Source organism: Gorilla gorilla, chromosome 10 (genome assembly GCF_029281585.2).
Source record: "Gorilla gorilla gorilla isolate KB3781 chromosome 10, NHGRI_mGorGor1-v2.1_pri, whole genome shotgun sequence".
Classification (NCBI taxonomy): Eukaryota; Metazoa; Chordata; class Mammalia; order Primates; family Hominidae; genus Gorilla; species Gorilla gorilla.
Window position 1 is genome coordinate 50632262 of NC_073234.2, and position 27733 is coordinate 50659994.

Consider the following 27733-nt stretch of genomic DNA (forward strand, 5'->3'; position numbering starts at 1 on the left):
TCTTCCTTTAAAGAAGAGGACTGCACCTTTCCCTGTTTCTTGGAATACAGATGAAAGGCTTGGAGCTCCATTTTGGACATCAATCATGGAGCTGTAAGCTAAAAGGAGGTGGGTCTTTGAGAATTTCCTGGTGCTAAGTGAAAAAGTCAAGACAAAGGTGTAGAGAGTTGATTCTCCTAGATCTATGTCCTCACCCACCCTGCCCCTCCATAAATGGCAAGGAAGAAATAAAATAAAATTAGATCTCTTATATGACTGAAGATGTTAAGTGGGAAAGAAGACAGGGTAGGAGGTAATTAGAGATGAATGGAGGAATATGGGCTTAGCTAGGAATAATGACTATTACTTACAAAATAAAATCCTACTTCCCATGATATCATGCAAAGCCCCTCCATGACCTAGATCTCTGCCATCCTCTGGCTCATCAAGTTCACTGTGAGCTCTTTGAGAACAGGCTTTTAATGTCCTGATTGTCTCTAATCTTGTACCTACAAATACTGTGTTCTGAATAACAAACTGTTTTTTTTGTTTTTTTTTTTGTTTGTTTGTTTTTTGAAATGAAGTCTCGCTCTGTTGCCCAGGCTGGAGCATAGTGGCGTGATCTCCACCTCCTGGGTTGAAGCGATTCTCCTGCCTCAGCCTCCCAAGTAGCTGGAATTACAGGTACATGCTACCACACCCAGCTAATTTTTGTATTTTTAGTAGACACAGAGTTTTGCCATGTTGGCCAGGCTGGTCTCGAACTCCTGACCTCAGGTGATCCGCCCACCTCGGCCCCCAAAGTGCTGGGATTACAGGCATGAGCCACCACACCCGGCCCAAACTGTTTTCACTCAAAGGATTCACTATTACACATCACATAGTGCCAATCATTTACATGAAAATGCTCTGTATACTATGTATTATAGTTTGTCTTTGCTACTGAAGATAACTTTTTCCAGCACTCTTCTAACTTATTGCAACATGTTAATCAAATCAGAGCGAGATAGTGAGAATAAGTGAAAAGAGTTCTTAAAATAAAAAAAATCTCATCATGTCTTCTGATCTCAGCGGGGAAAAAAAGAAAATAAAAAATGTCTTAGTTTGAAGGAGTCAAATGAACTTGAGTAGTGGAAATGATAAACACTAACTCATTTTATGACATCCTTACAAGAACTGCTTTAAATATAAGTGAAGTGGTTCTGTAACACTCTTGGACTAATCAGAATTTGTTCTGTTCTGTGAATTAAAGTCCAAATATTTGGATCAAACGTAACAAAATCAACATGAAAGCATCACTTACCGGCCCTACAAACCCCAGCAATCCTGATCGGATGAATGGCACATCCCCAACAGGAGAGCCTGCAGAATTCAGTGGAATTACCTAAGAGACAAAATGAAGTAAGTGAAAAACTTTGCTTTTTCTTAGAAAGTATATGTGATTTTTAAAAAGTTTTATTAAAATACATGCTCAGTGAAAAAATAATGTAATAGTGAATCCAGTAATTCCATCCCTTTAGAGATAAGAAATAATTACAATTTATTGTTTATCTCTCTAGACTTTTAAGAAGATACATATATATAAATATATATATAAAACATATAAAAAATGTATATATAAATAAATGTGCTGAGTTTTTTTTTTTTTCAAACAGATATTATACTTTTTGCAACTTGCTTTTCCACGAAATATATCTCAGATACCCTTCCAAGTTAGTAAGAGTTGACTTAGCCCACTTAGCCACTCCATGGGGGACAGGACAGCATAGTCGTTGGTGTCAATTCAATTTCTGGCTCTGCCACTTACTAGTAACATAGACTTTAGGCAAGTGCCTGGATTTTTCTGAGCCTCTGTTTTGCAGCCACTTAATGGAGTACTCTGTGCCTCTCACAGGCTTGGAGTAAAGATTAAGGAATGCAAAAAGATTTGCAGAAACAAGTATGGTATCTGACCCAGAATCAGTATTCAGGAAATTGTAGCTATTAGAATGTAACCAGTCTTTTATTACAGCTGGATAGGCCATTATAATTTTTCACTATTATAAAGGTGCTTTAATGAATATTGCTGTATTCATTTATGCATCTGTACAAAAGGCATGAGTTTTTTCAATTTTAATTGGCTGGCCTATAAAACTGTTGTATCCATTTACACTCATTAATACCATACTAGAATGTCTGGTTTTTCCCATGTCCTGGCTAATACTATGTGCTATCCATTTTTCCAAACTTTGCCAATCTGGTACCAAAAAATATATCCCATTGTTATTGCTTTAATTGCATTTTATAAGTAATATGTCTGAATTTCTTTTCCTTTGTTTGCCGGGCATTTGTATTTCTTTTGTGAGTAGCCTATTCATGTCTCTTACCTATTTTTTCTACCTGATAGCTGCTCCCCACCCCTCCTTTTTTTTTTTTTTTTTTTTTTTTAAGAGATGAGGTCTCACTATGTTGCCCAGGCTGGAATGCAGTGGCTAGTCACAGGCATAACAATGGTTCAGTACAGCCTTGAACTCCTCGGCCCATGTGATCCCCCGTGTCACACTCCAGAATAGCTGGGACTGCAGGTGTGAACCACAGCACCCAGATAATTTTTTTTTTAAGACAGAGTTTTTTGCTCTGTTGCTCAGGCTGGAGTGCAACGGCACAATCTCGACTCACCGCAACCTCCGCCTCCCGGGTTCCAGCGATTCTCCTGCCTCAGCCTCCTGAGTAGCTGGGATTACAGGCGCCCGCCACCACACCCGGCTAAGTTTTGTATTTTTAGTACACAAGGTTTCACCATGTTGGCCAGGCTGGTCTTGAACTCTTTTTTTTTTTGAGACAGAGTCTCGCTCTGTTGCCCAGGCTGGAGTGCAGTGGCACAATCTTGGCTCACTGCAAGTTTCACCTCCCGGGTTCAAGCCGTTCTCCTGTGTCAGCCTCCCGAGTAGCTGGGACTACAGGCGCCCGCCACCATGCCTGGCTAATTTTTTGTATTTTTAGTAGAGACGGGGTTTCACCATTCACAGGATGGTCTCGATCTCCTGACCTCGTGATCCGCCCGCCTCGGCCTCCCAAAGTGCTGGGATTACAGGTGTGAGCCATCGTGCCCAGCTGGTCTTGAACTCTTGACCTCAGGTGATCCACCCACCTCAGCCTCTCAAAGTGCTAGGATCACAGGCATGAGCAACTGCTCCCAGCCTCATCTGGATAATTTTTAAGATTTATTTTTTATATAAAATAATAATTATAACAACACTAAATGCTTATCAGTACCAGGCACAGGTTTACTTGCTTTACAGTTAATCCTCAAATTAATCCTATAGAAACAGCATTAGTATTTCCATTTTACAGATGAAGTGAGTTTCACTTGCCTCAAATAGCTAGCACATGGGAGTGATGGAAAATCAACTGTTGTCATACATGTCACAAAAGTTTTTCTCCCTGGTAGCATTATCTATAAAATATTTTTATTTTTTGACTAGTCAATACTAGATCTTGACCTGGTGTGGTGGCTCACGCCTGTAATCCCAGCACTTTGAGAGGCCGAGGAGGGTGGATCACCTGAGGTCAGGAGTTCAAGACCAGCCTGGCCAACACGGTGAAACCCCATCTCTACTAAAAATACAAAAAAACTAGCCAGGCGTGGTGGCAGGCACCTGTAATCCCAGCTACTTGGGAGGCTAAGGCAGGAGAATTGCTTGAACCCGGGAGGCAGAGGTTGCAGTGAGCCGAGATTGCACCACTGCACTCCGCCTGGGCGACAGAGCGAGACCCTACCTAAAAAACAACAACAACAACAAAAAAACAAACCACAAAACAAATTTAAAACCTAGATCTTTTCTCCAGTGAAATGTTAACTACATTGGTAAACTCTCTCAGGATTTAAATTTAAGAAGCCAGTAAGAAAAATACTGGGAACTTTAATTTGGAAAACCCAGATACTAGCTTTGTCCTTTTCTGGTACAATTTTTATTCTACTTCACTATCACTAAATTTATAATGTAGATTTTAAATTTTCTTCAACACTATGGACCTAGCAGTTTGGTATTAAGTCTGAGAATTCTGGCTAGTGAACTGCCTCATAGGAAAGGTAATGAAATAAAATATCAGTATCTTCAAACACTGTTTGAGGCTCTTGTTTTTAGTAAGGAAAAGTCAATGAAGAAAAATTACAGGCGCAACGGCTCATGCCTGTAATCTTTGCACTTCGGGAGGCCAAGATGAGAGGATCACCTGAGGCCAGGAGTTGAAGGCTGCAGTGAGCTATGATTGAGCCACCGTATTCCAGCCTGGGTGACAGAAATAAATAGGGTGAGATTTAAATTAGTTACATGTATATACACTCAAGGGAGGTAAATCAATCACCTAGGAAAGTAAACCAAGAGACTGGCAGTAAACACATGCTTGAAGAGCTTATGAATGCCCACTCCTAGCATGGTGAATTGCACACAGCTTTTGAAGGCTGGGCAAGAGCACAGTAGTAATAGTTATGAGAAAGACATTTAGTAAGTGATATAAACCATTTTAGGTTGGGTAAACACAAAGATAAGGTTCAGCCCAGGAGCTCTTAGCCCTTTTCAGGTACCACATCATGGAGAGCATAAATATGGTATCACAGAGATGATACTTTCTCTGAAGTTACATCTGTTAGTATGTAATCACATGCACTGATTTCAAATGGGACAGTAGATGCCTGTAACCTTCCATCCTGGGAATCACTAGTCTAGATTATAGAAAAAGAAGCTCAAAGAACTGAAAAATAGGAGTGCTTATATAAGCTCTGTCTTGTGTGAAGAGGGATGTGGCTGCCACCTGAATTTCTCTCGTCCCTAAAATGTATCCTGAGACAGGTTAATTCCAATTATTAAATGTAGACAATTAACCGCCCCTGTTCTGACTTCCAGGTTCACTAGGCAAAGTTTCCATTACAACCTGGCTTCGCATGCAGAAATGCCTGCAGGAAAACCATGTGCGAGTCTAGCTAGAATGTGCTGGCCCCACAAGAACGTGAGCTCCACAAGGAGTTTTGTTTTGTTTTCTGATGCACCCCAAGCATCTGGAACATTGCCAGACACATTAAAGGTGCTCAAAAAATATTTGTCTGACTGAAAGACTGAATAATATGAGCAACCTGACTCCTGTGAAAGGACAGTCTTCATTTTTAATTAGTAACTGAGCATAATTGGAGTTTACTCTCGAAATTAAATTTTGAATTTACAAAGCTCAAACCATGGCAAATTCACCAGAGTGAATTTTTGTGAGGCCTCTTACCCTTTTTTTTTTGGTTTTGTTGTGTGTGTGTGTGTGTGTGCGCGCGTGTGTGCGTGTGCGTGTGTGTTTGAGACAGGGTCTTGCTCTGTCCTCTAGGCTGGAATGCAGTGGCATGATCATAGCTCATTGCAGCCTTGAACTCCTGGGCTCAAGGGATCCTCCTGCCTCAGCCTTTCGAGTAGCTGGGACCACAGCCATGCACCACCATGTCTGGCTAATTTTTTCAATTTTTTGGTAGAGATGGGATCTTGCTACATTGCCTTGCTACATTGCTACATTGCCTGGTCTCAAACTCCTGGCCTCAGTAGGAGCAATCCTTCCGCCTCAACCTCCAAAGGTGTTGGGATTACAGGCATGAGCTACCATGCCCAGCTCATCTTACCCTTTTAAAAAATCTAACAGATACACAACAGCACTTCCTATATGCCAGATGCTCTTTCTAAGCACTTTATAAAACATTAACTCAATTAGTGCTCACAACAATCCTATGACATAGGTACAATTATTACTCACATTTTAAAGATAAGGAAATTGGGGCACAGGGAGGTTAACCAACTCACCCAAGGTCAGCTAGTGACCTAAGTTCAGAATTTGAACTTAGGCAAGTCTAGCTCCAGAGTACACACTCTCAACCACATGTTACGCTATGTCCCATCAACCAGGGGATCTGCCCTCGTAACATCCTGAAATCCCCAAACATTTTCCCTGTGAAATGTTAATATCATGTACCTCAAATGTATTTTTTGTCACACCAGCAAGCCCAAAGTACATCATGCCTCCAGTTCTGGAGCTAACACAGATTTCTCCAATTTCATCTGTTTTGCAGAGCTGGGGAGGTCCATCTGGTTTCACAATGCACATCATCCCTAACGTACAGAAAATACAGGTTAAAGGACAAAGATTCTAGAAAACCTTTGTAAAATAACAGCTTCATCCTGTGAACCCAAGAAAGTCCTGCCTTTACTGAGTGGCATTAAGTAAAAATACCAAACAGGAATGCTAAACATAAACCTGAAACTACATAGGTATATTTGAAATGTAAAGCTTGTAGAGACAGTGACATATTAACGATGAATGCAAAGCCCAAATAAACAGGTTAGATGAATGAGGTGTTATCCTTAGGCAAGTCAATCTCAAACACTCTTGAAAGCAGTATGCTCTAATTTTCTGCCAGTCCCAATGGCTTGGCAATTACAGTGAAAACCAGGTAACTTTAACATCTCTCAGTATTTGGCCTTCCCGGTAAAGAAATGGACTTGAAGCATTCACAACTGGTAAGTCATACAATACTGCTGGAAGGTCAGCATAATTATAATGACTTAACTATTAGAGAGGCTCTAAGAAATTAAATGCGTTAAGTACTGAATTAAGGGTTCCTTGTTTGGGATTCTGTATTTTATCAGGCTCTATTATCTCTGATGACAAATCTTTATGAAAAACTAAATGATGCTCCTTGCGACTCACCACCAGGCATTACATGCCCCACATCCTGGACCGTCAGTGCTGAATTTTTATCTTCAGTATTGACCCGTATTACCCCATAGCTCAATCCATTCATTGAGAGAATGGCTCTTCCTGGCAAAGGGGCTCCTGGAACTCCAGGCCTGAAAAGAAGAACCCATCAAGTTTGGTGAATGAAATAACATCAAGGGAAAAATACAAATACGTAGGAAGACAAATTTCCTCTGGCTACAATACCAAAAAAATTCTCCATCTTCTCTCCCAAAAATATGCCAAATTAGAGCTGGGTGTGGTGTCTCACACCTGTGATCCCAGCAACCGCTGTGGCAGGAGGATTGCTTGAGGCCAGGAGTTCAAGACCAGCCTCGGCAACACAGTGGGACCCCATCTCTACAAAAAATACAAAAATTAGCTGGGTATGATGGCACACGCTTGTAGTCCCAGCTACTTGGGAGGCTAAGGTGGGAGAACCATCTGAGCCTGGGAGGTTGAGGCTACAATGATCGTGTCACTGTGCTCCAGCCTGGATAACAGAGCAAGACCCCATCTTTAAAAAATTAAATTAAAAAAAAATGTAGTGTAGTAAACACATAAACCAGCAAAATGGTCATTTATTATCATCATCAAGTATTGCGTACTGGGCCAGGCTTGGTGGCTCATGCTTACAATCCCAGCACTTGGGAGGACAAGGAAGGTGGACTGCTCAAAGCCAGTAATTCGAGACCAGCCTGGGCAACATAACAAGAACCTATCTCTACAAAAAAATTTAAAAATTAGCCAGGCGTGGTGGTACATGCCTGTAGTCCTAGCTACTCAGGAAGTTGAGGCAGGAGGACTGTTTGAGCCCAGGAGGTTGAGGCTGCAGTGAGCCATAATCATGCCACTGGGTGACAAAGAGAGATCCTATCTAAAAAAAAAAAAAAAAAAGTATATCTATATTCACACACACACATTCACTGATACTTACATACATAATGGTCTTGAATATACTATAGATATACTATCCATACTTAAGCTACAATCAAGAACAGTCTATTTCTAATCTAAGGTGCTATGGATTCCGAAGAGCAAAATGGCACAGAAAAAGAGCTAATTCACAAATACGAAATGATATCAATTAAATTTTTCAGTTTACTGCATACACTTTGAGCAAGAGTAGGAAAAATGAGATGCTTGAAACTGCTTAGAAAATTAGTTAACATCCCTTTGTCATCACCTGGTAAATACTGCACATTTCATCCAAGTTGTAACATACATCAAGAGCATCTGACATCCTGAACAGTACCTGCGGATTGCTACAGTCATGGCTTCAGCAGACGTGGCGCACGGACAGATGGCCTCAGGCTTCAGTCCATGGCTTTGGAACAGACTCAGGAAGGCATCACAGGATGACACGGACCCTAAGGAGTTGGAACAGATCAACCTGAAGCTAAAATTGTGATTTTCATTACTGTAGGAAAATGGTAAAGAATAGAAAGCTGACATACTTATTTCTCATGAGAACTCATATTGTATATTGTTAATTCCACGCAAATATTTTACTGTCCCTGTGAGATGGTTTGATATATTTCAAGGACAAATTAATGCTCATCCAGCCCATAAAAGGTCACTGACACTATTTAAAGTTACACCTTGGAATAAGCCTGCTCCTATGAAACTGACAAATCAGTATCAGAGATAACACTGCAGGCAATATGCAGCCAGTTTATAATTTAGCAACTCTTCCTGAGGAACTGTCATAGCCAGTGCAATTTAATATTGGCTTAGCTCCACCTTCTACATGATATTAAGGTCAAGCCCATGTCTGTGTTTTAAACTATGATGATCAATGTGACTACTAACAAAGTCCATTTATGACAAACAGTGTAGTGCTCTACCTGATTCTACTGTGTGAAGGGTCAGGATTTGGGGGCTTGTAGAGAAAAGCAGGTAACACAGGAATACCCAGTTACAGGATAGAAAGAGGTTATACATGAATGAGCAAAAAAGAATGACTTAAAAGCTTATAGATCCATCAAAAGATGAATGAGTAAATACAATGTGGTATAACTATACAATGGACGATTTCCTGGTAGTAACAAGGAATGCAGAAGTACTGACAGATACTACAACACGGATGAACGTTGAAAACATGCTAAGAAAAAGAAGCCCATCACAGAGACCACATACTGTATGACTGCATTTATAAGAAATGTTCAGAATAGGCAAATCTAGGGAGACAGGCAATAGATTAGCAGTCGTCTAGGGCTGGGGCAGGGGGAAAAATGGGGAGTGACTGACAATGGGCATGTGGTTTCTTTTTGGGTGATGAAAATGTTCTAAACTTAGATTGTAATGATGGTTACACAACTCGTGAATATACCAAAACCACTGAATTACACACCTTAAATGAGTGAGTTTTTCAGTATGTGAATTATATCTTAGTACAGGGCAAAAACCCCTAATCTATCAAAACACAGGATATTCCCAGATCCACAATGAAGAAATACTCACAGGGGTTAGCTCCATCAGTCACAATTAACATTCGGAGGGAACTCAAGCTCACGTCTCTTTGGTCCCGATGTGCCATCATAGCCCAGTGCAAGTCCCGACATTTTACTAAAGCTACCTTGGCTATAAATTCAAAAGGGATGAAGTTAACATACACAATAAATTTGGGACATATGTAATATACCACAATAAAAACATTTTTACTTATTTGGGGAATCATGATATTTGCTTGGAGAAGATAAAAACGGTTTCAAAGAGATTGTGCCAATAGCTCAGAGGCAGAAATTATCACATTTAGACAACTGACTGGACCTACAATTGTTTGTTCACTGAGACCCTCTAGGCAGGTCACAGTATCCCAGCCAAGGAAACTGTGAATACCAAGACACTCAAATCTAATTCAAGGCTCACATTTGGAAAAAATTCATCTCAATGCTTAAGAGAGGACATCAGTGAGATGAACAGGCAAGGTACCTAATTCTGTAGTAACTAAACTCTACAATTTGTTAAGGGACAGGGGCATAGAAATGTTTCTAACAAGGGCAATTTGAAAATCTCTGAAATCCCTGAAATCTTAATTCAAACAGTCACATAATTAAAGCTCAGATGCTGCGGGTGACTACCTTTGTGAGCATGTACTCTTTGGACCCAAGAGAGAGGACAGGTTTTCATAACAGAGTAGGGTACGCTGATTGTGTGCATCTTATTCATTACATTCTGAAAAACAAAGAAAGAAGAAAAGTAATCAATACAAAATACATACTTAGTATTTTAAAATTGAGCTGGTATTTTGTTAGCAATTTTAATTATACAAGTAATACTCAAATACACACTGTTTGAAAACAATCTTAAATATTAAATATAAGATTGAAGTTCCTTTAATACCTGCCCTCAAACCTGGTTCCCTCCTCTCCTCGCCAGAGATAATCAGTTACAAATTTGACAGATATCCTTCCAATCTTTTTTCAATGCATTTTCATAGATATTTGTTCCCAAAGAAATATAAGTATTTTTAACATAAAAGACATCATATTATACATATATCTGTAACTTGTTTTTTTCATTTAAATTGTTTTAAAGCTAAATCTATGCATATCAGTATAAGAGATCTACATAATTCTTTTTGAACTGCGGCATAGTATTCCATTGTTTGGCTATATCACAATTATTTAGGCATTTCCCTATTAATGACAATTTTTTGCTACTACAAAAAATGTTTCAAGGAGCACATTCCTACTTCCTTCCCTGGGCTTGTGCAAGTATTTCCCTATATGGACATGTAGTACTGCTGTCATATGGCATATGCTTTAAAAAAAAAAAAAAAAAAGAGACAGGGGTTTCACTATGTTGCCCAGGCTGGCCTCCAATTCCTGAACTCAAGTGATTCTCTTGCCTCAGCCTCCAGGGTAGCTGGGACTGGTGTATGTATGTATGTATGTATGTATGTATGTATGTATGTATTTATTTATTTATCTGAGACAGAGTCTTGCTCTGTTGCCCAGGCTAGAGTACAGTGGTGCAATCTCGGCTCACTGCAACCTCTGCCTCCTGGGTTCAAACAATTCTCCTGCACAGCCTCCTGAGTAGCAGGGATTACAGGTGTGCGCCACAATGTCCAGCTAATTTTTGTATTGTTAGTAGAGTTGGGATTTCACCATGTTGGCCAAGCTTGTCTTGAACTCCTGGCCTCAGGTAATTTGCCTGCCTTGGCCTCTCAAAGTGCTGGGATTACAGGCCTGAGTCACAGTGCCTGGCTGTGGTATATGCTTTTAAAATGCTAACAGACACTGCCAAACTGCCCTCCAACCCACTTAATGCTTTTATCATGTTCGTACTTGCCACATGCCACAAAGGGGCTAGCTGGGTATCACAAAGCAAGAAATCGAAATGTCCCTGTTTCTTACAGGAGGTCCTGTCTACACCTGTTAATTTTTTTTTGTTAGATAAAGCTGAAGGTGTTGAGGGGTCATGCAATTTAGGGTCTCTCCTGCCACTCTAATCAAGCATACACAAGACACCCTGTCCCCAAAGAGACCCAGCCTCGTAGAATAACCAAGCCTTCGTATTGAGATTAGCCATTTTGCTCACTCTCTAATTTGCCCAAAGAAACCAAGATACTACTGCAAGATACTGTTTTCTCTCTCCAAGTTTCTAGCTCTGGTGAGAAACTTTTGGTTTCAGGAAAAGGCTGGTGTTTATAACTCAATTCTTCACACATGTCCCTATCTTGCACTTGGTATCATAGAGAAGAGATTCTTCTTACCTCCTCAAAAGGATTTTTAACTTCTGATAAAGAAGAAAATGGGAAAGGTTTCAGAAAAGAGCTAGAAAGTAAATTTACTGAAGATTTTGAGGGTTCTGGGTGAAAAGGGATCCACCTCCTCTTCCCTCGTGATTCATTTCCCATGCTTTCCCAGCTCCTGCATTATCAAGAAAGTGAGACTAGAGGCTCTCTGAAGTCCTTTACAATTCAGGTAACCCTGTATTATTTTTCTCTCTCCACCTATATGGCATGTTACATATAGTAGTTTTGCCACTTGAAATGTCCCCTCTCTCTACCTCTATAGCCCCTTACAAAAATCTCTGTATGTCTAAAGCTTACCTATTTTTCAAAGTCCAACTCAGCTGTCACTTCTTCCATAAAAACTGCCTTGAAGCCCAGACCTGGAAGGAAGTCACCTTTTTCTAACACCCATAGTATGCTACCTGTTCCTCTCTGATGGGGAGAATCCCCATCTACCTTTTTACTCTTCTTCAGTTGCAGCATGCAGCTTATGCATGGCAGTCATTCAAAACATTCTGTCCAGTGCAAAGGTTATATAGCCTCTGGAAAATACTACTGACCTTTTGGGGATTTAAATTTCAAACAAGCACTGAGAGATGCTCCAGTTATACAGCATGCTGGCCTTATCTCAAGCACAATTTACACTAAGGGCCTTAAATCTGAGTAGCTTACCGCAAACATGCCGTGCCACAGCCCAGCATCCTTCTTAAAGTCTAAGACATTTACTATTGTTTCCCCTAAAATAGAAAAAATAGGAAGACAAAGAAATCATCTTTAGTATTAAGTAGCAAAATTATGTCACTTGCCTCTTATAAACAACTGATTTGATGTTTGTTTGCTTTTTCTTTTAGATAGAGTCTCACCTCTGTCACCCAGGCTGGAGTGCAGTGACGCGATCTCGGCTCACTGCAACCTCTGTCTCCCAGGTTCGATCAATTCTCCTGCCTCAGCCTCCCAAATAGCTGGGATTACAGGCATACACCACCATGCATGGCTAATTTTGTATTTTTAGTAGAGAGGGAGTTTCACCAGGTTGGCCAGGCTGGTCTTGAACTCCTGACCTCAAGTGATCCTCCTGCCTCGGCCTCCCAATGTGCTGGGATTACAGACATAAGCCACAGCGCCCAGCCTGATTTGATGTTTTTAGAGAAATGACTAAAAGTTCTCAGGGGTTTTTGAGGGTCTCCTCAAAACGGGTAGAGGACTGCTCGTAGGATAATGTGGTTACAACAGAGCCAAGGAGTTACAAACTTCTTGTGACTTAGGCATTTCTTCCAAGAGGTATTTTTTTTCCTAAATATGCAGAGAATACATGCTTATTTTAGAAACTTTGCAAGTTTGACAAATATATTTTAAATTTCCTAAAAGATACTTCCTAAAAAAAAAAAGTTGGTGTGTATATGTATATATCTCTAAACATTCTATCTATACACACACATATACTTCTAGGCATATTTACATCTAGATAGATATCTAATGTGACAAACTGGTATACAAAGCTTGGTATCTAACTTGTTCCTACTTAATGATATATTCAAACAATTTCTTCATATCTTTAATATTCAAAAATAAAAGTTTTAATGTCCCAGCCATTATACGAATGTATTATAATTTTTTTTTTTTTTTTTTTTTTTGAGACAGAGTCTTGCTCTGTCACCCAGGCTAGAGTGCAGTGGCATGATCTCGGCTCACTGCAACCTCTGCCTCCAGGGTGCAAGTGATTCTCCCGCCTCAGCCTCCCAAGTAGCTGGGAGTACAAGCACAAGCCACCACACCTGGTCATTTTTTGTTATTTTTAGTAGAGATGGGGTTTCACTGTGTTGGCCAGGCTGGTCTCAAACCCTTGAACTCAGGTGATCCATCTGCCTCGGCCTCCCGAAATGTTGGGATTACAGGCGTGAGCCACAGCGCCTGGCCTGAATGTATTATAACCTAATCAATCCTTATTTAAGGGCATTTTGATTGCTTCCATTATGTGTGTGTATATATATATAATTTCATGATAGAACATTGTTGTCTGGTTAAAAATTTTATCATGACCATTTATTAACTTGTTTCATTTTATAAAGGGAAAACACTAAAAAAATTAATATTGCAAAGAACATTCTGAGGCAAATAGTGGTTTATGCAATTATGTATCAACCTATCTAAAGTTCAAAAATATCGAATACATTTTTGTGTTTTAATTTATGCTTTTTGGTAGCTGAATTTCTTTGACTCCAAATGTATAGCTGGTAGCCCACTATACAGGCAGGGGAAGATGGAGATACCTGACATTCCACAGCTAACAAAAACAGGATTTAAATTAGGGTTTTCTACTGCTGTACTCTAGAAATTATGCTTTACATTTTGGTTTGCCCAGAATTTTGGTTCCTTTAAACTACAGCATATTTTTGAGAAGAAGAAAACAAAAGCAAGCCAAGAATGTGTCTTGGGACATTTCACTCTGAATTCGGTCATTAAATGAGGTCCAATCACTGAGCATTGTGCTCACAGTCACACATCTCTGAAGGTAACAATGAGGGCAGTCATGGGATGAGGTCTGACCTTCAGAATAATTGCAGGCCTGCGACAGAGCTTGGCAGTGAGACAACATTGCAAGCCGGGATACTGTAACTCCCATTACACTCCCTTCTTTGCTTGTTTTATACTAGAAAACAAAAACAGAAACATAAGAAACACAATAAAATGGGTTATTTCAGATGACAAAACTAGAATCCAAAAACAAAACCAAGAAAAACCATCATAATGGGCTGAATTTAACGTGTTTAATATGAATATTTAAGGCAATGTACTAGGGTCCCAAACTCAAATCACACAAAGATAGGATTGGAGGATGACAAAGCTCAACAAAAATATACGTGAAAAAGACTTCAAAGTTTAATAGTCATCAGTGTGAAGTGGCTGCTCAAAAGCTAAAACAAACAAGTGACTGGAGCTATTTGAATAGAAACACAATATCAAATAAATACAAGTCAAGCACAGCACTGCAGAGTGAAAGGTATGTAAGACGTGGTCTCTGTGCGTTAGAAGCACCCAATTTTGTAAGGAAGAACTAGAAACGAATGGCCTATTTGCTCCTCCAAATCATTCAACTATAATTTTGCTTTTACCCTTAATGTTCCATTCAAGTTGCTTTTTACCAGGACTATCAACTTTCCTTTCTTTCTTTCTTTCTTTCTTTTAAGAGATGGAGTCTCACCATGTTGCCCAGGCTGGATTGGAACTCCTGGGCTCAAGCAATCCTCCCAGCTCAGCCTCCTGAGTAGCTGGAACTACAGGCATATGCCACTGTGGCCAGTTCAACTTTAAAAAAATTTTGGCTGGGTGCGGTGGCTCACGCCTGTAATCCCAGAACTTTGGGAGGCCAAGGTGGGCGGATCACAAGGTCAGGAGATCGAGACCACCCTGGCTAATGCAGTGAAACGACGTCTCTACTAAAAATACAAAAAATTAGCCGGGCGTAGTGGCGGGCACCTGTAGTCCCAGTTACTCAGGAGGCTGAGGCAGGAGAATGGCGTGAACCTGGGAGGCGGAGCTTGCAGTGAGCCAAGATCACACCACTACACTCCAGCCTGGGCAACAGAGCGAGGCTCTGTCTCAAAAAAAAAAAAAAAAAAATTAAGTGTTCCCAAGGTCTTTCTCTCAAGGGGAGACAGAGTAGAACAGGAGTTTGATCTGTACCCAACTGAAATAATTAACTACCTTAGGACCAGCCCCAATTTTTTGATTGTTATATCAAAAGGGCATTTTGCATACCTTATCGAACCTTTCTGCAAAATTTGACTACTCTCTTTCTTGATGCTTTCTCCTTCCTTGGCTTTTTCGATACTCCTCTCTTCTAGTCTCTGTCTCTGTGTGTCTGTCTCTCTCCCATTGCTCCTCCATGTTCTCCACCCTTATCTCTTTTCACTTTATTCCATTAGGTTACTGCAGTCCTAGTAACTCCTTGTTCTCTATCTTCAACCCAGGCCTCTCCTCCAGAGAGATCCAGACTGACAGAGTCAACTAATCCCCTGGAATGTCCAGTAATCCTGTGAAACTCATATATCCATCACTGCCTTCTTTACCCCCGTCCCTGCCCCTGGAAACTCTTCCTGTTGTATTTTCTATCTTAGTGAAGGATGCTGCCATCAATCCCAGTTGCTCAAGCAAGAAACCTGAGTCTGTCTTGCCTTCTCCCTCTCCAGCATCAGTAACTAAGCCCTGCCTGCTCTATTTCCTTACTGTCTGAAGCTCCATCTACTTTGCTCTCTGCTCTCTACCATAAGCTTGGGCTCACCTGAATAACTGTAAAGCCGGTCTCCTTTTTTTTTCTTTTTGAGACAGAGTCTCGCTCAGGCTGGAATGCAGTGGCACGATCATGGCTCACTGCAGCTTTGAGCTCCCAGGCTCAGCCTCCCAAGTAGCTGGGACTACAGGCATGTGCCACCACACCCGGCTAATTTTTGTATTTTTTGTAGAGACAGAATTTCGCCATGTTGCCCAGGCTCGTCTCGAACTCCTGAGCTCAAATGATCCGCCTGCCTAAGCCTCCCAAGGTGTTAGGATAATAGGGGTGAGCCACTGCGCCCAGCCCTTATTTCCTTTCTTAACCCAACCAGTCCAGATGTATCTTCTTATAATAAATTCATTCTTGTCACTCTCCTGCTGACAACCCTTTAATAACTCCCTATTACCCAGAGATGCTTTAAACTCACTAGTAGAGTCCTGTGGGTAATAGGAGGATCCCAAGCAAGAACTGCAAGTTAATTCAAAATAACAGGCACCTAGAAAGACAGAGGGTAGAAGTTCTAATAAGGCCAGAGAGCTAAGCAAGGGCCACACAATGGAGGACCCTCCACCTTTAGGAGAGCCAATAAAGACAACTGAAGGAATGGCCAATGAGGCAGAGGAACTGAGATAGGAGTCCAAGAAGCCAGGACTGGAGTTTTAAGGAGGACCGAGTGATGAACCATGTCATCACTGAGACATGACATAGATTGAGAGTTGATCACTAAATTTGGTATTTTTAATTGCTTATTTGTATTTTTTTCTTTTTTGAGACAGAATTGTGCTCTGTCATCCAGGATAGGGTGCAGTGGCATGAACACAGCTCACTGTTGCCTCAACCTCCTGGGCTCAAGTGATCCTCCCACCTTAGACTCCTGAGTAGCTGGGACTATAGGTGCATACCACCAGGCCCAGCTAATTTTTTATTTTTTGTAGAGACAGGGTCTCACTATGTTACTCAGGTTAGTCTTGAACTCCTGAGCTCAAGCAATCCAGCTGCCTCAGCGTCCCAAAGTACTGGGATTAAAGGCATGAGCCATCTTACCTGGCCTATCTGTCTGTCTTTTAAAGATACTTAGATCTGTTTCACCTTTAAAAACAATCATCCTGGCATCCAATAATACCCCCATCACCTCTCAGAGCTACTGGTCACTCTCTTCCTTTTCTTTGCAGTCCTCCTATTTGGCCTTCCAAAGTGCTGGGACTACAGACAGATGTGAACCATTGCATCCAGCCTCTCTAGTGCAGTGGCGTGATCTCAGCTCACTGCAACCTCTGCATCCTGGGTTCAAGTGATCCTCCCGCCTCAACCTCCCAAGCAGCTGGGACTACAGACATGCACCATCATGCCCAGCTAATTGTTTTTATTTTTAGTAGAAATGGGGTTTCACTATGTTGGCCAGTCTGGTCTCGAACTCCTGACCTCAGGAGCATCCACTCAGCCTCCAAAAGTGCCAGGATTACAGGCGTGAATCACTGTGTCCCACCCCAGCCTCTCTTTTCTATTTTTTACTTTTACTTTTAAGTATTGGGACACATGTGCAGAACGTGCATGTAGGTTACATAGGTATATGTGTGCCATGGTGATTTGCTGCACCTATCAACTCGTCATCTAGGTTTTAAGCCCTGCATGCATTAGGTATTTGTCCTAATGATCTCCCTCCCCTTGCCCCCCAGCCCTCAACAGGCCCCGGTGTGATATTCCCCTCCCTGTGTCCATGTGTTCCTATTGTTCAACTCCCATTTATAAGTGAGAACATGCAGTGTTTGGTTTTCTGTTCCTGTGTTAGTTTGCTGAGAATGATGGCTTCCAGCTTCATCTATGTCCTGCAAAGGACATGAACTCATTCTCCCAGCCTCTCTTTTCTATATCCAAAATTTTTTGAAGTTCTCTCTACTTATCACCACAGTGTTCAAGGCTAGATGATTTTCCCCCAGATCTTGAAAAAAAATTTTATTGATTTGCCTGTTCATTAACTTAACAATTGGTGAGCATATGTCTCAGGCAGGATGCAGAGTGGTGAAGGCTACAGCTTTTAGAGTTAGACCTAACTCTGAGTCTAGCTCTGCCATTTTTGAGTCATGTGGCCTTTGCTCAGCTACTGAAATTCTTTTAAGTCTTAGTCTCCTCATCTATAAAGTAAGCTTAATAATAATCCAAACCTCACAGGGTACTTGTGAGGACTAAATGAGAAAATGCACTTAAAGCATTCAGCCTGGTGCCTGGTGTGCACTTGGATTTGCTTAGTCCGTTAATGGGATCATGTTGCCAATTGCATTTCTATACCAACCTCAATATCAAACCTTCCAGCCATTTGTTTATTCTTGCTCTTTATCTTTCATCTACTAATCTGTTCTTTTAAGCAGAGCTATTTTCCCTCCTCATTTCTCCGTTCTCTTACCCCCAACCTCTCTAAATAAGCAGCAGAGAAATTTCTCTGCCAGTACATCATTTCCTAAACGTTTGTACTTCCCTAAAGTCTTTTGTAACTTTCTTACATGAAGAATCCTTTTTTTTTTTTTGCTGTCATTCTCTTGAATGTATACTTATCATCAAAATAATTAGGATAGAAGATCCACTACAAGGCATTTTACAAGCCAAAAGATGGAAATCTCACAAAGCAGGAGGATCTTCTAACATTAACGTTGCAAAAATTCAGTTTTATATTTTGAAAGGTGGCAAGCAAAGCCCAAGGAAAAGCCTGAAAGCATATTTTACATCTTAGGACTTACCTCAATGTATGCCGGTTCTGTCCCAGCAGGTGAGATGTGTGGCTGCCAGTCTTTCGGTGGCTTTGAAAGGTACTTGGAATCTGTTACAACCCATTTGAGCCGGGGCCAACCTAAATCAAACCCAAAGTGAAAATTGAATTGCCTAAGCCATCAGGGAATGAATTCACACTGAACTGGTCATTTTAAATATCAAGAGACCAAATTAAGATCATTTTATAATCAATAAAATACTTAGTTTTTATTAGTTTTTAGTGGCAAATCACCAGACAATTATACCTTCTTTCAAAAGTACAATCGTTCCACATGCTAATTCCAGGCCTTGACATTACCTCAACAACTGGGAGGTCCATTTGGCAGTGGAAGTCCACTGAGGTTAGTGGTCTATCCTCTGTCTCTACATGTAGCATTTAGCTTTAATGTACAGAGTGGTAGCTTTTTCCAACCATCGGCATAAAGGTTAAGGGTGTGGGCTGTGGAATCAGACAGATTTGGGTTCAAATTGCTGCTCTGCCATTTATTAGCTGTGACTTTGGGCAAGTTACTTAACCTCTCTGTTTCTCAGTTTCCTCACTTGTAAAATGGGCATAATAATGGTACCTACTTCATAAGAATATGAGAATTAAATAGAACATATATGTAAAGTACCTAGCTATTACTAAATTAAAAAGCTAATTAAAGCACTCAGTTTTAACTTTTAACTGATAATTCAGGTACAATGTTACTAACCTTTAAACTGTACAATTTCTCCATTCTGGGTTTTTGGCAGTCCTTTTAGACAAACTTCACTGGTAAGAGCTAAGGCAATACCACAGCTTCCTAGCAAGAAGCCAATCTGCTGACCTCCAGCATCCTGTGGAGAAATGATAATGAACACAGGTAGGGGAGCAAATGTGAGCACACTCATGCCCATATCTGACACTTAGCAATGCTCTGGCATTTTGTTTGATAACATTCATGGAGCCCCACCAATATCTGGCAATTGTCAAAATCCAATCACAATGTGTTCTTCCAAATAATTTCTACAATACAAACATTTCCTGAGCACAAATCAAGTATTTTATTAACCAGACATTACAAATGATAAATCCTACCAGACAAATGTAACCATTTTATTCAAGAGTCAGCAATGATCCTATTGAAGATTAGTTTCCAGCAAATTAAATAAATGCTAACATGGTTATCTTCCCCTAGCCTCACCCCAAAATTCGAGAGAAAACCAAGTCAGGTATGAACAAAATAAACAATGTAAATGGATACTAAATGTCCAAGCTGACAATGAAAGTCAATGGATGGATATACCAAATCTGTATAATCCTTTTATTTTTCTGTTTTTAAAGGGTGTAGATTTAAGCCTTACACAAAAACAGCAGCAAAAACAACAAAAGATACAGTCTAAAACATTTCCATTAAAATATCATCTTACAAGCATCATTATGAAACCACACAAATTCTGCCAACTTAATAATTTAAGAACAATCATATGATTTCCTGATCAAATGAAGGATACTATATCCCAACAACTAGAGATTTGGGGATGTTATCAATTTGTTTTTTATTCCTTTCAGAAATGCTTTTTCTTTTCTTTTTTTATGAGATGGAGCCTCTCTCTGTCACCCAACCTGGAGTGCAGTGGCATGATCTCAGCTCACTACAACTTCCACCTCCTGGGTTCAGGCTATTCTCCTGTTTCAATCTCCCAAGTAGCTGGGACTACAGGAGCGCACCACCATGCCTGGCTAATTTTTGTATTTTTAGTAGAGACAGGGTTTCGTCATGTTGGCCAGGCTGGTTTTGAACTCCTGACCCCAAGTGATCCACCTGCCTCAGCCTCCCAAAGTGCTAGGATTACAGGCATAAGCCACTGCGGCCCGGCTGATTTCTTCTTTTATTTTTTTGAGACAAGATCTCACTTTGTCAGGCTGGTATACAGTGGCGCAATCTTGACTCACTGCAAACTCCACCTCCCGGGTAAAAGCGATTCTCCTGCCTCAGCCTCCTGAGTAGCTGGGATCACAGGCTTGTGCCATCACACCTGGCTAATTTCTGTATTTTTAGTAGAGGTGGGGTTCCACCATGTTGGCCAGGCTGGTCTCAAACTCCTGACCTCAGGTGATCCACCCACCTCGGCCTCCCAAAGTGCTGGGATTACAGGTGTGAGCCACTGTGCCCGGCCAATTTCTTCTTATAAATCCACATCCTCCAACATATTCATCTTTGACATCAGCCCTCAGAAATAAACTGCATGACAAAATTAGCATCAAGTGGCTCATGGAGAAATCAGTCAAACATGGAAATCTGTTACATATGCTTCATTTTAGTTGGGCTGATGTATTGTCAAAGTAAAATCTTATAATCCAGAGAAGTAACATGTCATCACACCATCACTTTCCACCTAATGGAAATCCTAGGTCATATGATACAGTTAGAGGAAATCCCTTTAAAAAAGGTCTCAACTACTATAAATGTGGATTATCTATAGTCTCTGAAGCAAGAGTGGGATTCTTTATAAATGATCAGTGTTGAAAATCAAGTATGCCCCCATGATATTTTATTTTATATTCTGAAACAGAGTCTTGCTTGCCCTATTGCCCAGGCTGGAGTGCAGTGGCGCAATCACAGGTCACTGCAGCCTCAATCTCCTGGGTTCAATCAATCCTTCCACCTCAGCTTCTCAAATAGCTGGGACTACAGGTGCACATCACCATGCCTGGCTAGTTTTTTTATTATTTGTAGAGATGGGGTCTCCCTATGTTGCCTAGGCTGCTCTCAACCTTCTGGGCTCACGCAACCCGCCCACCTCAATCTCCCAAAGTGCTAGGATTACAGGCGTGAGCCACCATGTCCAGTCGCCCCAGTGATATTTATTTATTTTTTATTTTTTTACCTATTTATTTTTAGATGGAGTCTCGCTCTGTCGCCCAAGCTGGAGTGCAATAGTGCGATCTCAACTAACTGCAAGCTCCACCTCTAGGGTTCATGCCATTCTCCTGCCTCAGCCTCCCGAGTAGCTGGGACCACAGGCGCCCGCCACCACGCCCAACTAATTTTTTGTATTTTTTAGTAGAGACGGGGTTTCACCATGCTAGCCAGGATGGTCTCGATCTCCTGACCTTGTGATCCCCCCGCCTCAGCTTCCCAAAGTGCCGTGATTACAGGCGTGAGCCACTGTGCCCGGCCTCGCCCCAGTGATATTTTAAATGATATGCAATACTATACAAACTCTATCTTAATAGAAAATATGTTATTTGCATAAAACTTGTGAATATTTAATAAATAATTTTTCTACAAATTTCCTGTTTTTAGAAAGTGAAGCTGAGTACTTCCAAAAATGGTTGAACAGTTTTTACTGTTGTGATTACATCTACCCAAGAACCCAATGCCTGCCATGTCACATCAGGCTACATTCCTCTTAAATTTAGCAATGTTACCTTTCTGGTAAGAGGTACCTCTATAGGCACTGGAATCACTTCTGCCAGGAGGCATCCATAGAAAGCCACCATAAACATGACTGGATCATTGTTGGGGTAAACCAGGGCTACCTAAAATTCATAATGACATTCAGTTTAACAGAGGAATAAAACCATACTAATGCTTTCAATGTCACTGTCTAAGTATATAATATTTATCATGAACACAATAAATCAAACTATTTAACAGCCATCTGCTCTAAAGGAAATTAAGTTACTGAGATAGAGACACACATCTAAAAAGATCTCCGACATGCCCACGATTATACTACACATTTTGGGAACTATAACGCATTCATCCTCGTCCTCATCACAATTTTTCACTTAATCCTTTTGGTGATTTAGCAACAAACAAACCATCTTAAGCATTAAGTTAATTACTTAGGAAACCCAAGGCAATTTACTTTAGTGTAGGGCTAAGGCAATAAAATAAATGTAATGGATCTCTCCAGATAGAACAGCATATTAAAGAATAAGCCTTACATCTCTCAGAGAGAGCCTACAACTGTAGACTGACTTGATCACCATGTTAGGGCCAATAGAAATTTTCCTACTCTTTTTTTTTTTTTTTTTTTTTTTTTTGAGACAGAGTCTCGCTCTGTCGCCCAGGCTGGAATGCAGTGGTGCGATCTCAGCTCACTGCAAGCTCCGCCTCCTGGGTTCACGCCATTCTCCTGCCTTAGCCTCCCGAGTAGCTGGGACTACAGGTGCCCGCCACCACGCCTGGCTAATTTTTAATATTTTTAGTACAGATGGGGTTTCACCGTGTTAGCCAGGATGGTCTCGATCGATCTCCTGACCTCATGATCTGCCTGCCTCGGCCTCCCATAGTGCTGGGATTGCAGGCGTGAGCCACCCCACCTGGCCAGTTTTCTTACTCTTTAATTCATTGTTTTAATCCTTGTTCCCTTACCCAACAATGCAAATGTTCTAGCAGGAGGGCATCTGGTAATAGGTGTAAACAATACTGGTGGAAACCGTATGGATATACAGTTAATTCATTAATAGAACATAAACCGTGAAACCTCTATAATAAGTTCAAACCTGTGATCTCACCTGTAACATATCACAGAGATAAGTGACTTTTCCTAATTCACTCAAGGAATGCAAAAACGTAAAAGTCACTACCACTGCGGAGTTTCTTACTTGGTTTGGATACTCACAGATTAACATTTGAAACTTAATTACGTCATGAGACTTGTTTCCCCTTCTTTTGCTTTCAAATTCTCTTAACTCACTCCCAAGAGAAGTTCACTTTTGAACTTCTGAATTTTCCTAGGGTTCTGGAAAATTAATTCCACAAGACATTTAAACAACCCATTTCCTTCCTGCACAGCGTCCATCTTGCTAGGGAGACACAAAATCACCTGCTTAGGGTTCAGGAGGACTAGGAAACACTCATGTGTCACATTTATAAGTAAAAGCCATCCTTTATGTGCCCTTTGTCACAATGCAAAAGTATTTTTAACAGGTCTAGTTTAAGAGATTCCATAATCATAAGCCCAATCAAAGTAAGTCTATTGTGTAGTTGGTGTTTCATTCTATGAATTCCAAATGAAAAGTAATGGTAAAAAGTAATCATATTTAGAAAGTCATTAATAGGAAAAATATCTTCAAAAATTAAAAAAAATAGTATAATGTCCCCTCAAATTAAAGGAGAAATAAAACTGTCAATCAGTTTTTTCTTAAAAGTAACATGAATCTTCCTCTCTTTTTACATAAGACCACAGAAAAATGTTTTAAAAGATGTATGAGGCTTTTTGTTGTTGTTGTTGTTGTTGTTGTTGTTAGGGTCTTACTCTGTTGCCCACACAAATGCAGTGGCAAGATCATGGCTCACTGCTGCCTTGAACTCCTGGGCTCAAGCAATCCTCCCGCCTTAACCTCCCGAGTAGCTGGGACTACAGATGCATGCCACCACGCCCAGCTAATTAAAAAAAAAATTGTTTGTAGAGATGGGGTCTCACTATGTTGCCCAGGCTGGTCTAAAACTCCTGGCTTCAAGTGATCCTCCCGCCTCAGTGTCCCAAAGTGCTGGGATTACAGGTGTGAACCACTGCACCCAGCCCGTGTTTGAGGCATTTTGTGAAGAGGAGGAAAAAATAAAATAAAAAAATCAAAGAGTAAGTTTTGTTGCTGTTTTCTTATTGTCTAAAGATTCAAATATTTATTTCTGGAAAGACTAAGGTTTCTCTTTCTTTTTATTAGCACCTAAAGAGATTACTGATTGGCAGCTACAGGAAAGGACATGCGAATTTCCTTCAACCCAGGAATGTGAGAATTGTCATCTGGCATTGGGCTAACCTGCGTTGGAACCAAACCATTTTTATTTTTCCAAAAATAAGAGTTATATAAATTTTCCTGTTGTATATGAAAACTCCAGAATATTAGAATATTAGCATATTAGAAAACAATAAACACCACCTCCCTAAAACCCAAATCCCAATTACCCTGTCTCCAGGTTTTAACACAGGTTCATTTTTGGTCCCCAGTTTATTAAGAAGTGTGTAGGCCAACTTTAAACTTCTGCTCCACAACTTTCCTGGAAAAAAAGGAAAAAAAAACAACAGTCATATAGAAAAAAAAACAGGTCTACCTCAATGAAAGAACATTCACATCATCAGTGTAGTTAATGAGACAATGGCCACTTCCAAATGATGGGTTAGATGAGTGTCATTCACCCCCCAACACACAGTAGGCCTCCCCACAAAAGCTTTCTATTCATTCTAGTTTACAAAAGCCAGTCATGCCTTGAAACAGAAATAAAACATCACCAGATGCTCATCCTGGTTTACATAATATTTCAAATTCTTTTCTGAAATAATCTGCATATCCTTAGAAATAATTTGATGCAAACTGATCATACTGAAAGGGAGGAAAACAATATTTTTAATTACAAGACTGAAAATCAGAAGAATACTTCTGTTCTAAGTTTTTTGTTTTTTTTTTTTTTTTAAAGACAGAGTCTCACTCTGTCGCCCAGGCTGGAGTGCAGTGGTGCAATCTCGGCTCACTGCAACCTCTGTCTGTCTCCCTGTTCGAGTAATTCTTGCCTCAGCCTCTCAAGTAGCTGGGACTACAGGTGTGTGTCACCACATCCGGCTAATTTTTGTATTTTTAATAGAGATGAGGTTTCGCCATGTTGTCCGGGCTGGTCTCAAATTCCTGGCCTCAGGTGATCCACCTGTCTCAGCCTCCCGAAGTGTTGGGATTACAGGCATGAGCCAACTGTGCCCGGCCAGTTTTTTTAAAAATTTACAAATATCTTCAGAAATGTTGTAAGCTTTTTCTGAAAAACCACTTACATAGGTGGTATCAGACACTTGAGGAAACTGCAAAGCAAAAACATGACTCAAATGATTAAACATTCCATACCGCTGTAATTTAGTGAAAACAAACACTAAAATGGAAATTATCTGTATGAACATATGGATGTATTCATAGATGTTAAATAAACATGCAAAGATTTGGCCAGCTAAATGCTTTCTTTAAGGGTTATATGAATGAAATGTATATACAGCTTCTGAGGTGAATGTTAAAACAATTTTGGCAAAAACAAACAAAAAATGCTTTTCTTTTCCTACTCCCTCCCCTCAACCACTCTTAGAAATTCTTATTTTAGATTATGAGATAAGGAAAAGGGAAATCATGTTATTTTAAATAGCTACATTATTTTACATACAATTTATTCAGAGGGGCATCCAAAGTTTAAACTATGTCAACCTGCGTAATTCTTTAAATAAAACCTTGTTTTTCCTCAAAGATTATTTTCCATCTAGGTCTATGGACACTGTGCTCCACTTGCAAAGGAGAAAAGGAATCTGTTTGAATAAACTAGTACAAAATCTCATAGCCCAGGGTTGACCCCATTTTTCCTTGAAGTTATTTTAAAAAGAAAAATTTTAGCTAGTATGCAAAATTAAACGGAAAAGTACTCATTCTTTGTTCATTACAGAATTTTGTGCCTATTATAATCAAGAAGCAGGATGGAATAAAGATTTAACAAGTAATCAGTTTCAACTGTTAGATAAAACCATCTGATTTTCACCATACATCATTAATACCAAATGTTTTTCTAAAATCCTCTTGTAATGTTAAAACATCTATGGATGTACAAAGTCTCTCTTCTTTTTGCTGTCTTTTAAATATTAGCTGGCTTGCAAATGTTGCTTTAGCAAATGAAAATATTTGGCAATAGCTTTACTTAGAGCTTAGGATCCTTTTAAATTATTGAAAAAATCTACTGAAACATAATGGCCAGCAACTGCTAAGTATCTAGATAAAAACACTACCCATGATATTCTGAAGAACTCTCAGGAGAGAAGGATCTGGAATCTTGCAGACTCACCATATGTAAGAGTGTAAACTGGTTTCCCTGTCATGTCCAGTGCAGTCAGACAGGAGCATTTTGCTTGAGTGGTACCCCAGCGCTGCAGGGCAGATTCAAGAGCAGGAGGCCAGTTACAGATGACTCCTAAAGGCTCTCCTTTCACAGGGGTCATCTGCCGTCCCTCCGGCTTGGGCTGGTTGGGGTCTGGCTGAGGTACTGTACCAGGAAAATCCCAATGAGTGAAATGAGTACAAATACCAATGAACACAACTTAGGTCTCTAATCTCAACTGCATCTTCCTTTTCACTTCATATTTACCTGGTTTAAACTCACTTTGAGAAAGGACATGGTTAGAAATGGTGGTCCACAAACTGGGCCTTAATTCAATTTTCCACTTAAATGTGAAATCATATTCAATATGTTTTACGCAATGAACAAATCCTGACCCTGACAAAGCAAATCACTGCATATATAGAATAGCATAAAATATACATTTTTTGTAGCAATTTCACAATTTTTAGCAAATTTGTTTTTAAATCTGTACAGTCTGTGTCCAGTGTGAGACAGCCAGGTTCTACTACAGCAGATTATGTTTAATGAGAAAGCATTATACTGTGAGTCAGAAAGCCCAAGTTTACATTGACTTTTTACTAGTATTACCTTAGGCCAATTGATTTACCTGAGCTTGGCTTTCCTCATCTGTAAAACGGGGATAGTAACAGTTATACCTCAGGGTCATTACTTCACTCAAACAGACAATGGGCATAAACCACAATATCCCATGTCTCCAGACCTCTGCACTCATCTCGTATGGCCAATCCCTTTGCCTCCTGGTGAACTCTTCCTCATCCTTTTCAGGACTTGGCTGAAACAGCACATTCTCTGGGAACCATTCCCAACTACTCCCTGAGGAGACTACTGCTTCCTTAGTGCTCCCACGTTGCCCTTAGGAAAGCACTGAGCACCCTCAAGGACTTCTTTTACTGTACAAGTTTTCCCCCACAAAGGCTGATGGCTTCTTGAGGAAAGGGGTGGCTCTTACTCCCCTTACTGGCTGCAGTGCCTAATACTTCACAGTTGTTCAACAATGTCAGCTGAACTGGACTGAATTTGGATGTGTGTTTAGTGGGGAACTAATTATTAACATACTTATTCCAGAGATTGGGGGTGAATATTTCATACCCTTTCACAGATAAAACAAAAGTCCTCTTAATTTCTAAAATGAACAAGTATTATTCAAATAATAAAAATCAAAAAAAGAATCCTACATTTCCTTCCCTACCCCCACGATGGAGTCTTGCTCTGTCGCCCAGGCTGGAGTGCAGTGGAGCGATCTCGGCTCACTGCAACCTCCGCCTCCCAGGTTCAAAAGATTCTCCTGCCTCAGCCTCCCTGAGTAGCTGGGATTATAGGCGCCCGCCACCACGCCTGGCTAATTTTTGTATTTTTAGTAGAGACGGGGTT

At 40.4% G+C, this 27733-nt stretch overlaps 1 protein-coding gene across 7 annotated transcripts in view; it reads right to left on the bottom strand.

Moving 5' to 3' along the window:
* DIP2B (disco interacting protein 2 homolog B) overlaps positions 1 to 27733 on the bottom strand; it is a 245725-nt gene that overhangs the window by 43174 nt on the left and 174818 nt on the right. For all 7 annotated transcript variants that reach the window (XM_019039091.2, XM_019039092.2, XM_055357229.2 and 4 more), the window contains 13 exons: positions 26288 to 26485; positions 24390 to 24481; positions 21901 to 22011; positions 19199 to 19322; positions 18473 to 18582; positions 14015 to 14117; positions 12140 to 12204; positions 9807 to 9900; positions 9187 to 9306; positions 7979 to 8093; positions 6697 to 6836; positions 5962 to 6098; positions 1283 to 1363 (listed from right to left, as the gene is read on the bottom strand). In XM_019039091.2, coding sequence (XP_018894636.2) covers positions 1283 to 1363; positions 5962 to 6098; positions 6697 to 6836; positions 7979 to 8093; positions 9187 to 9306; positions 9807 to 9900; positions 12140 to 12204; positions 14015 to 14117; positions 18473 to 18582; positions 19199 to 19322; positions 21901 to 22011; positions 24390 to 24481; positions 26288 to 26485 — 1490 coding nt within the window. The remainder of the gene's footprint in view (positions 1 to 1282; positions 1364 to 5961; positions 6099 to 6696; positions 6837 to 7978; positions 8094 to 9186; positions 9307 to 9806; positions 9901 to 12139; positions 12205 to 14014; positions 14118 to 18472; positions 18583 to 19198; positions 19323 to 21900; positions 22012 to 24389; positions 24482 to 26287; positions 26486 to 27733) is intronic.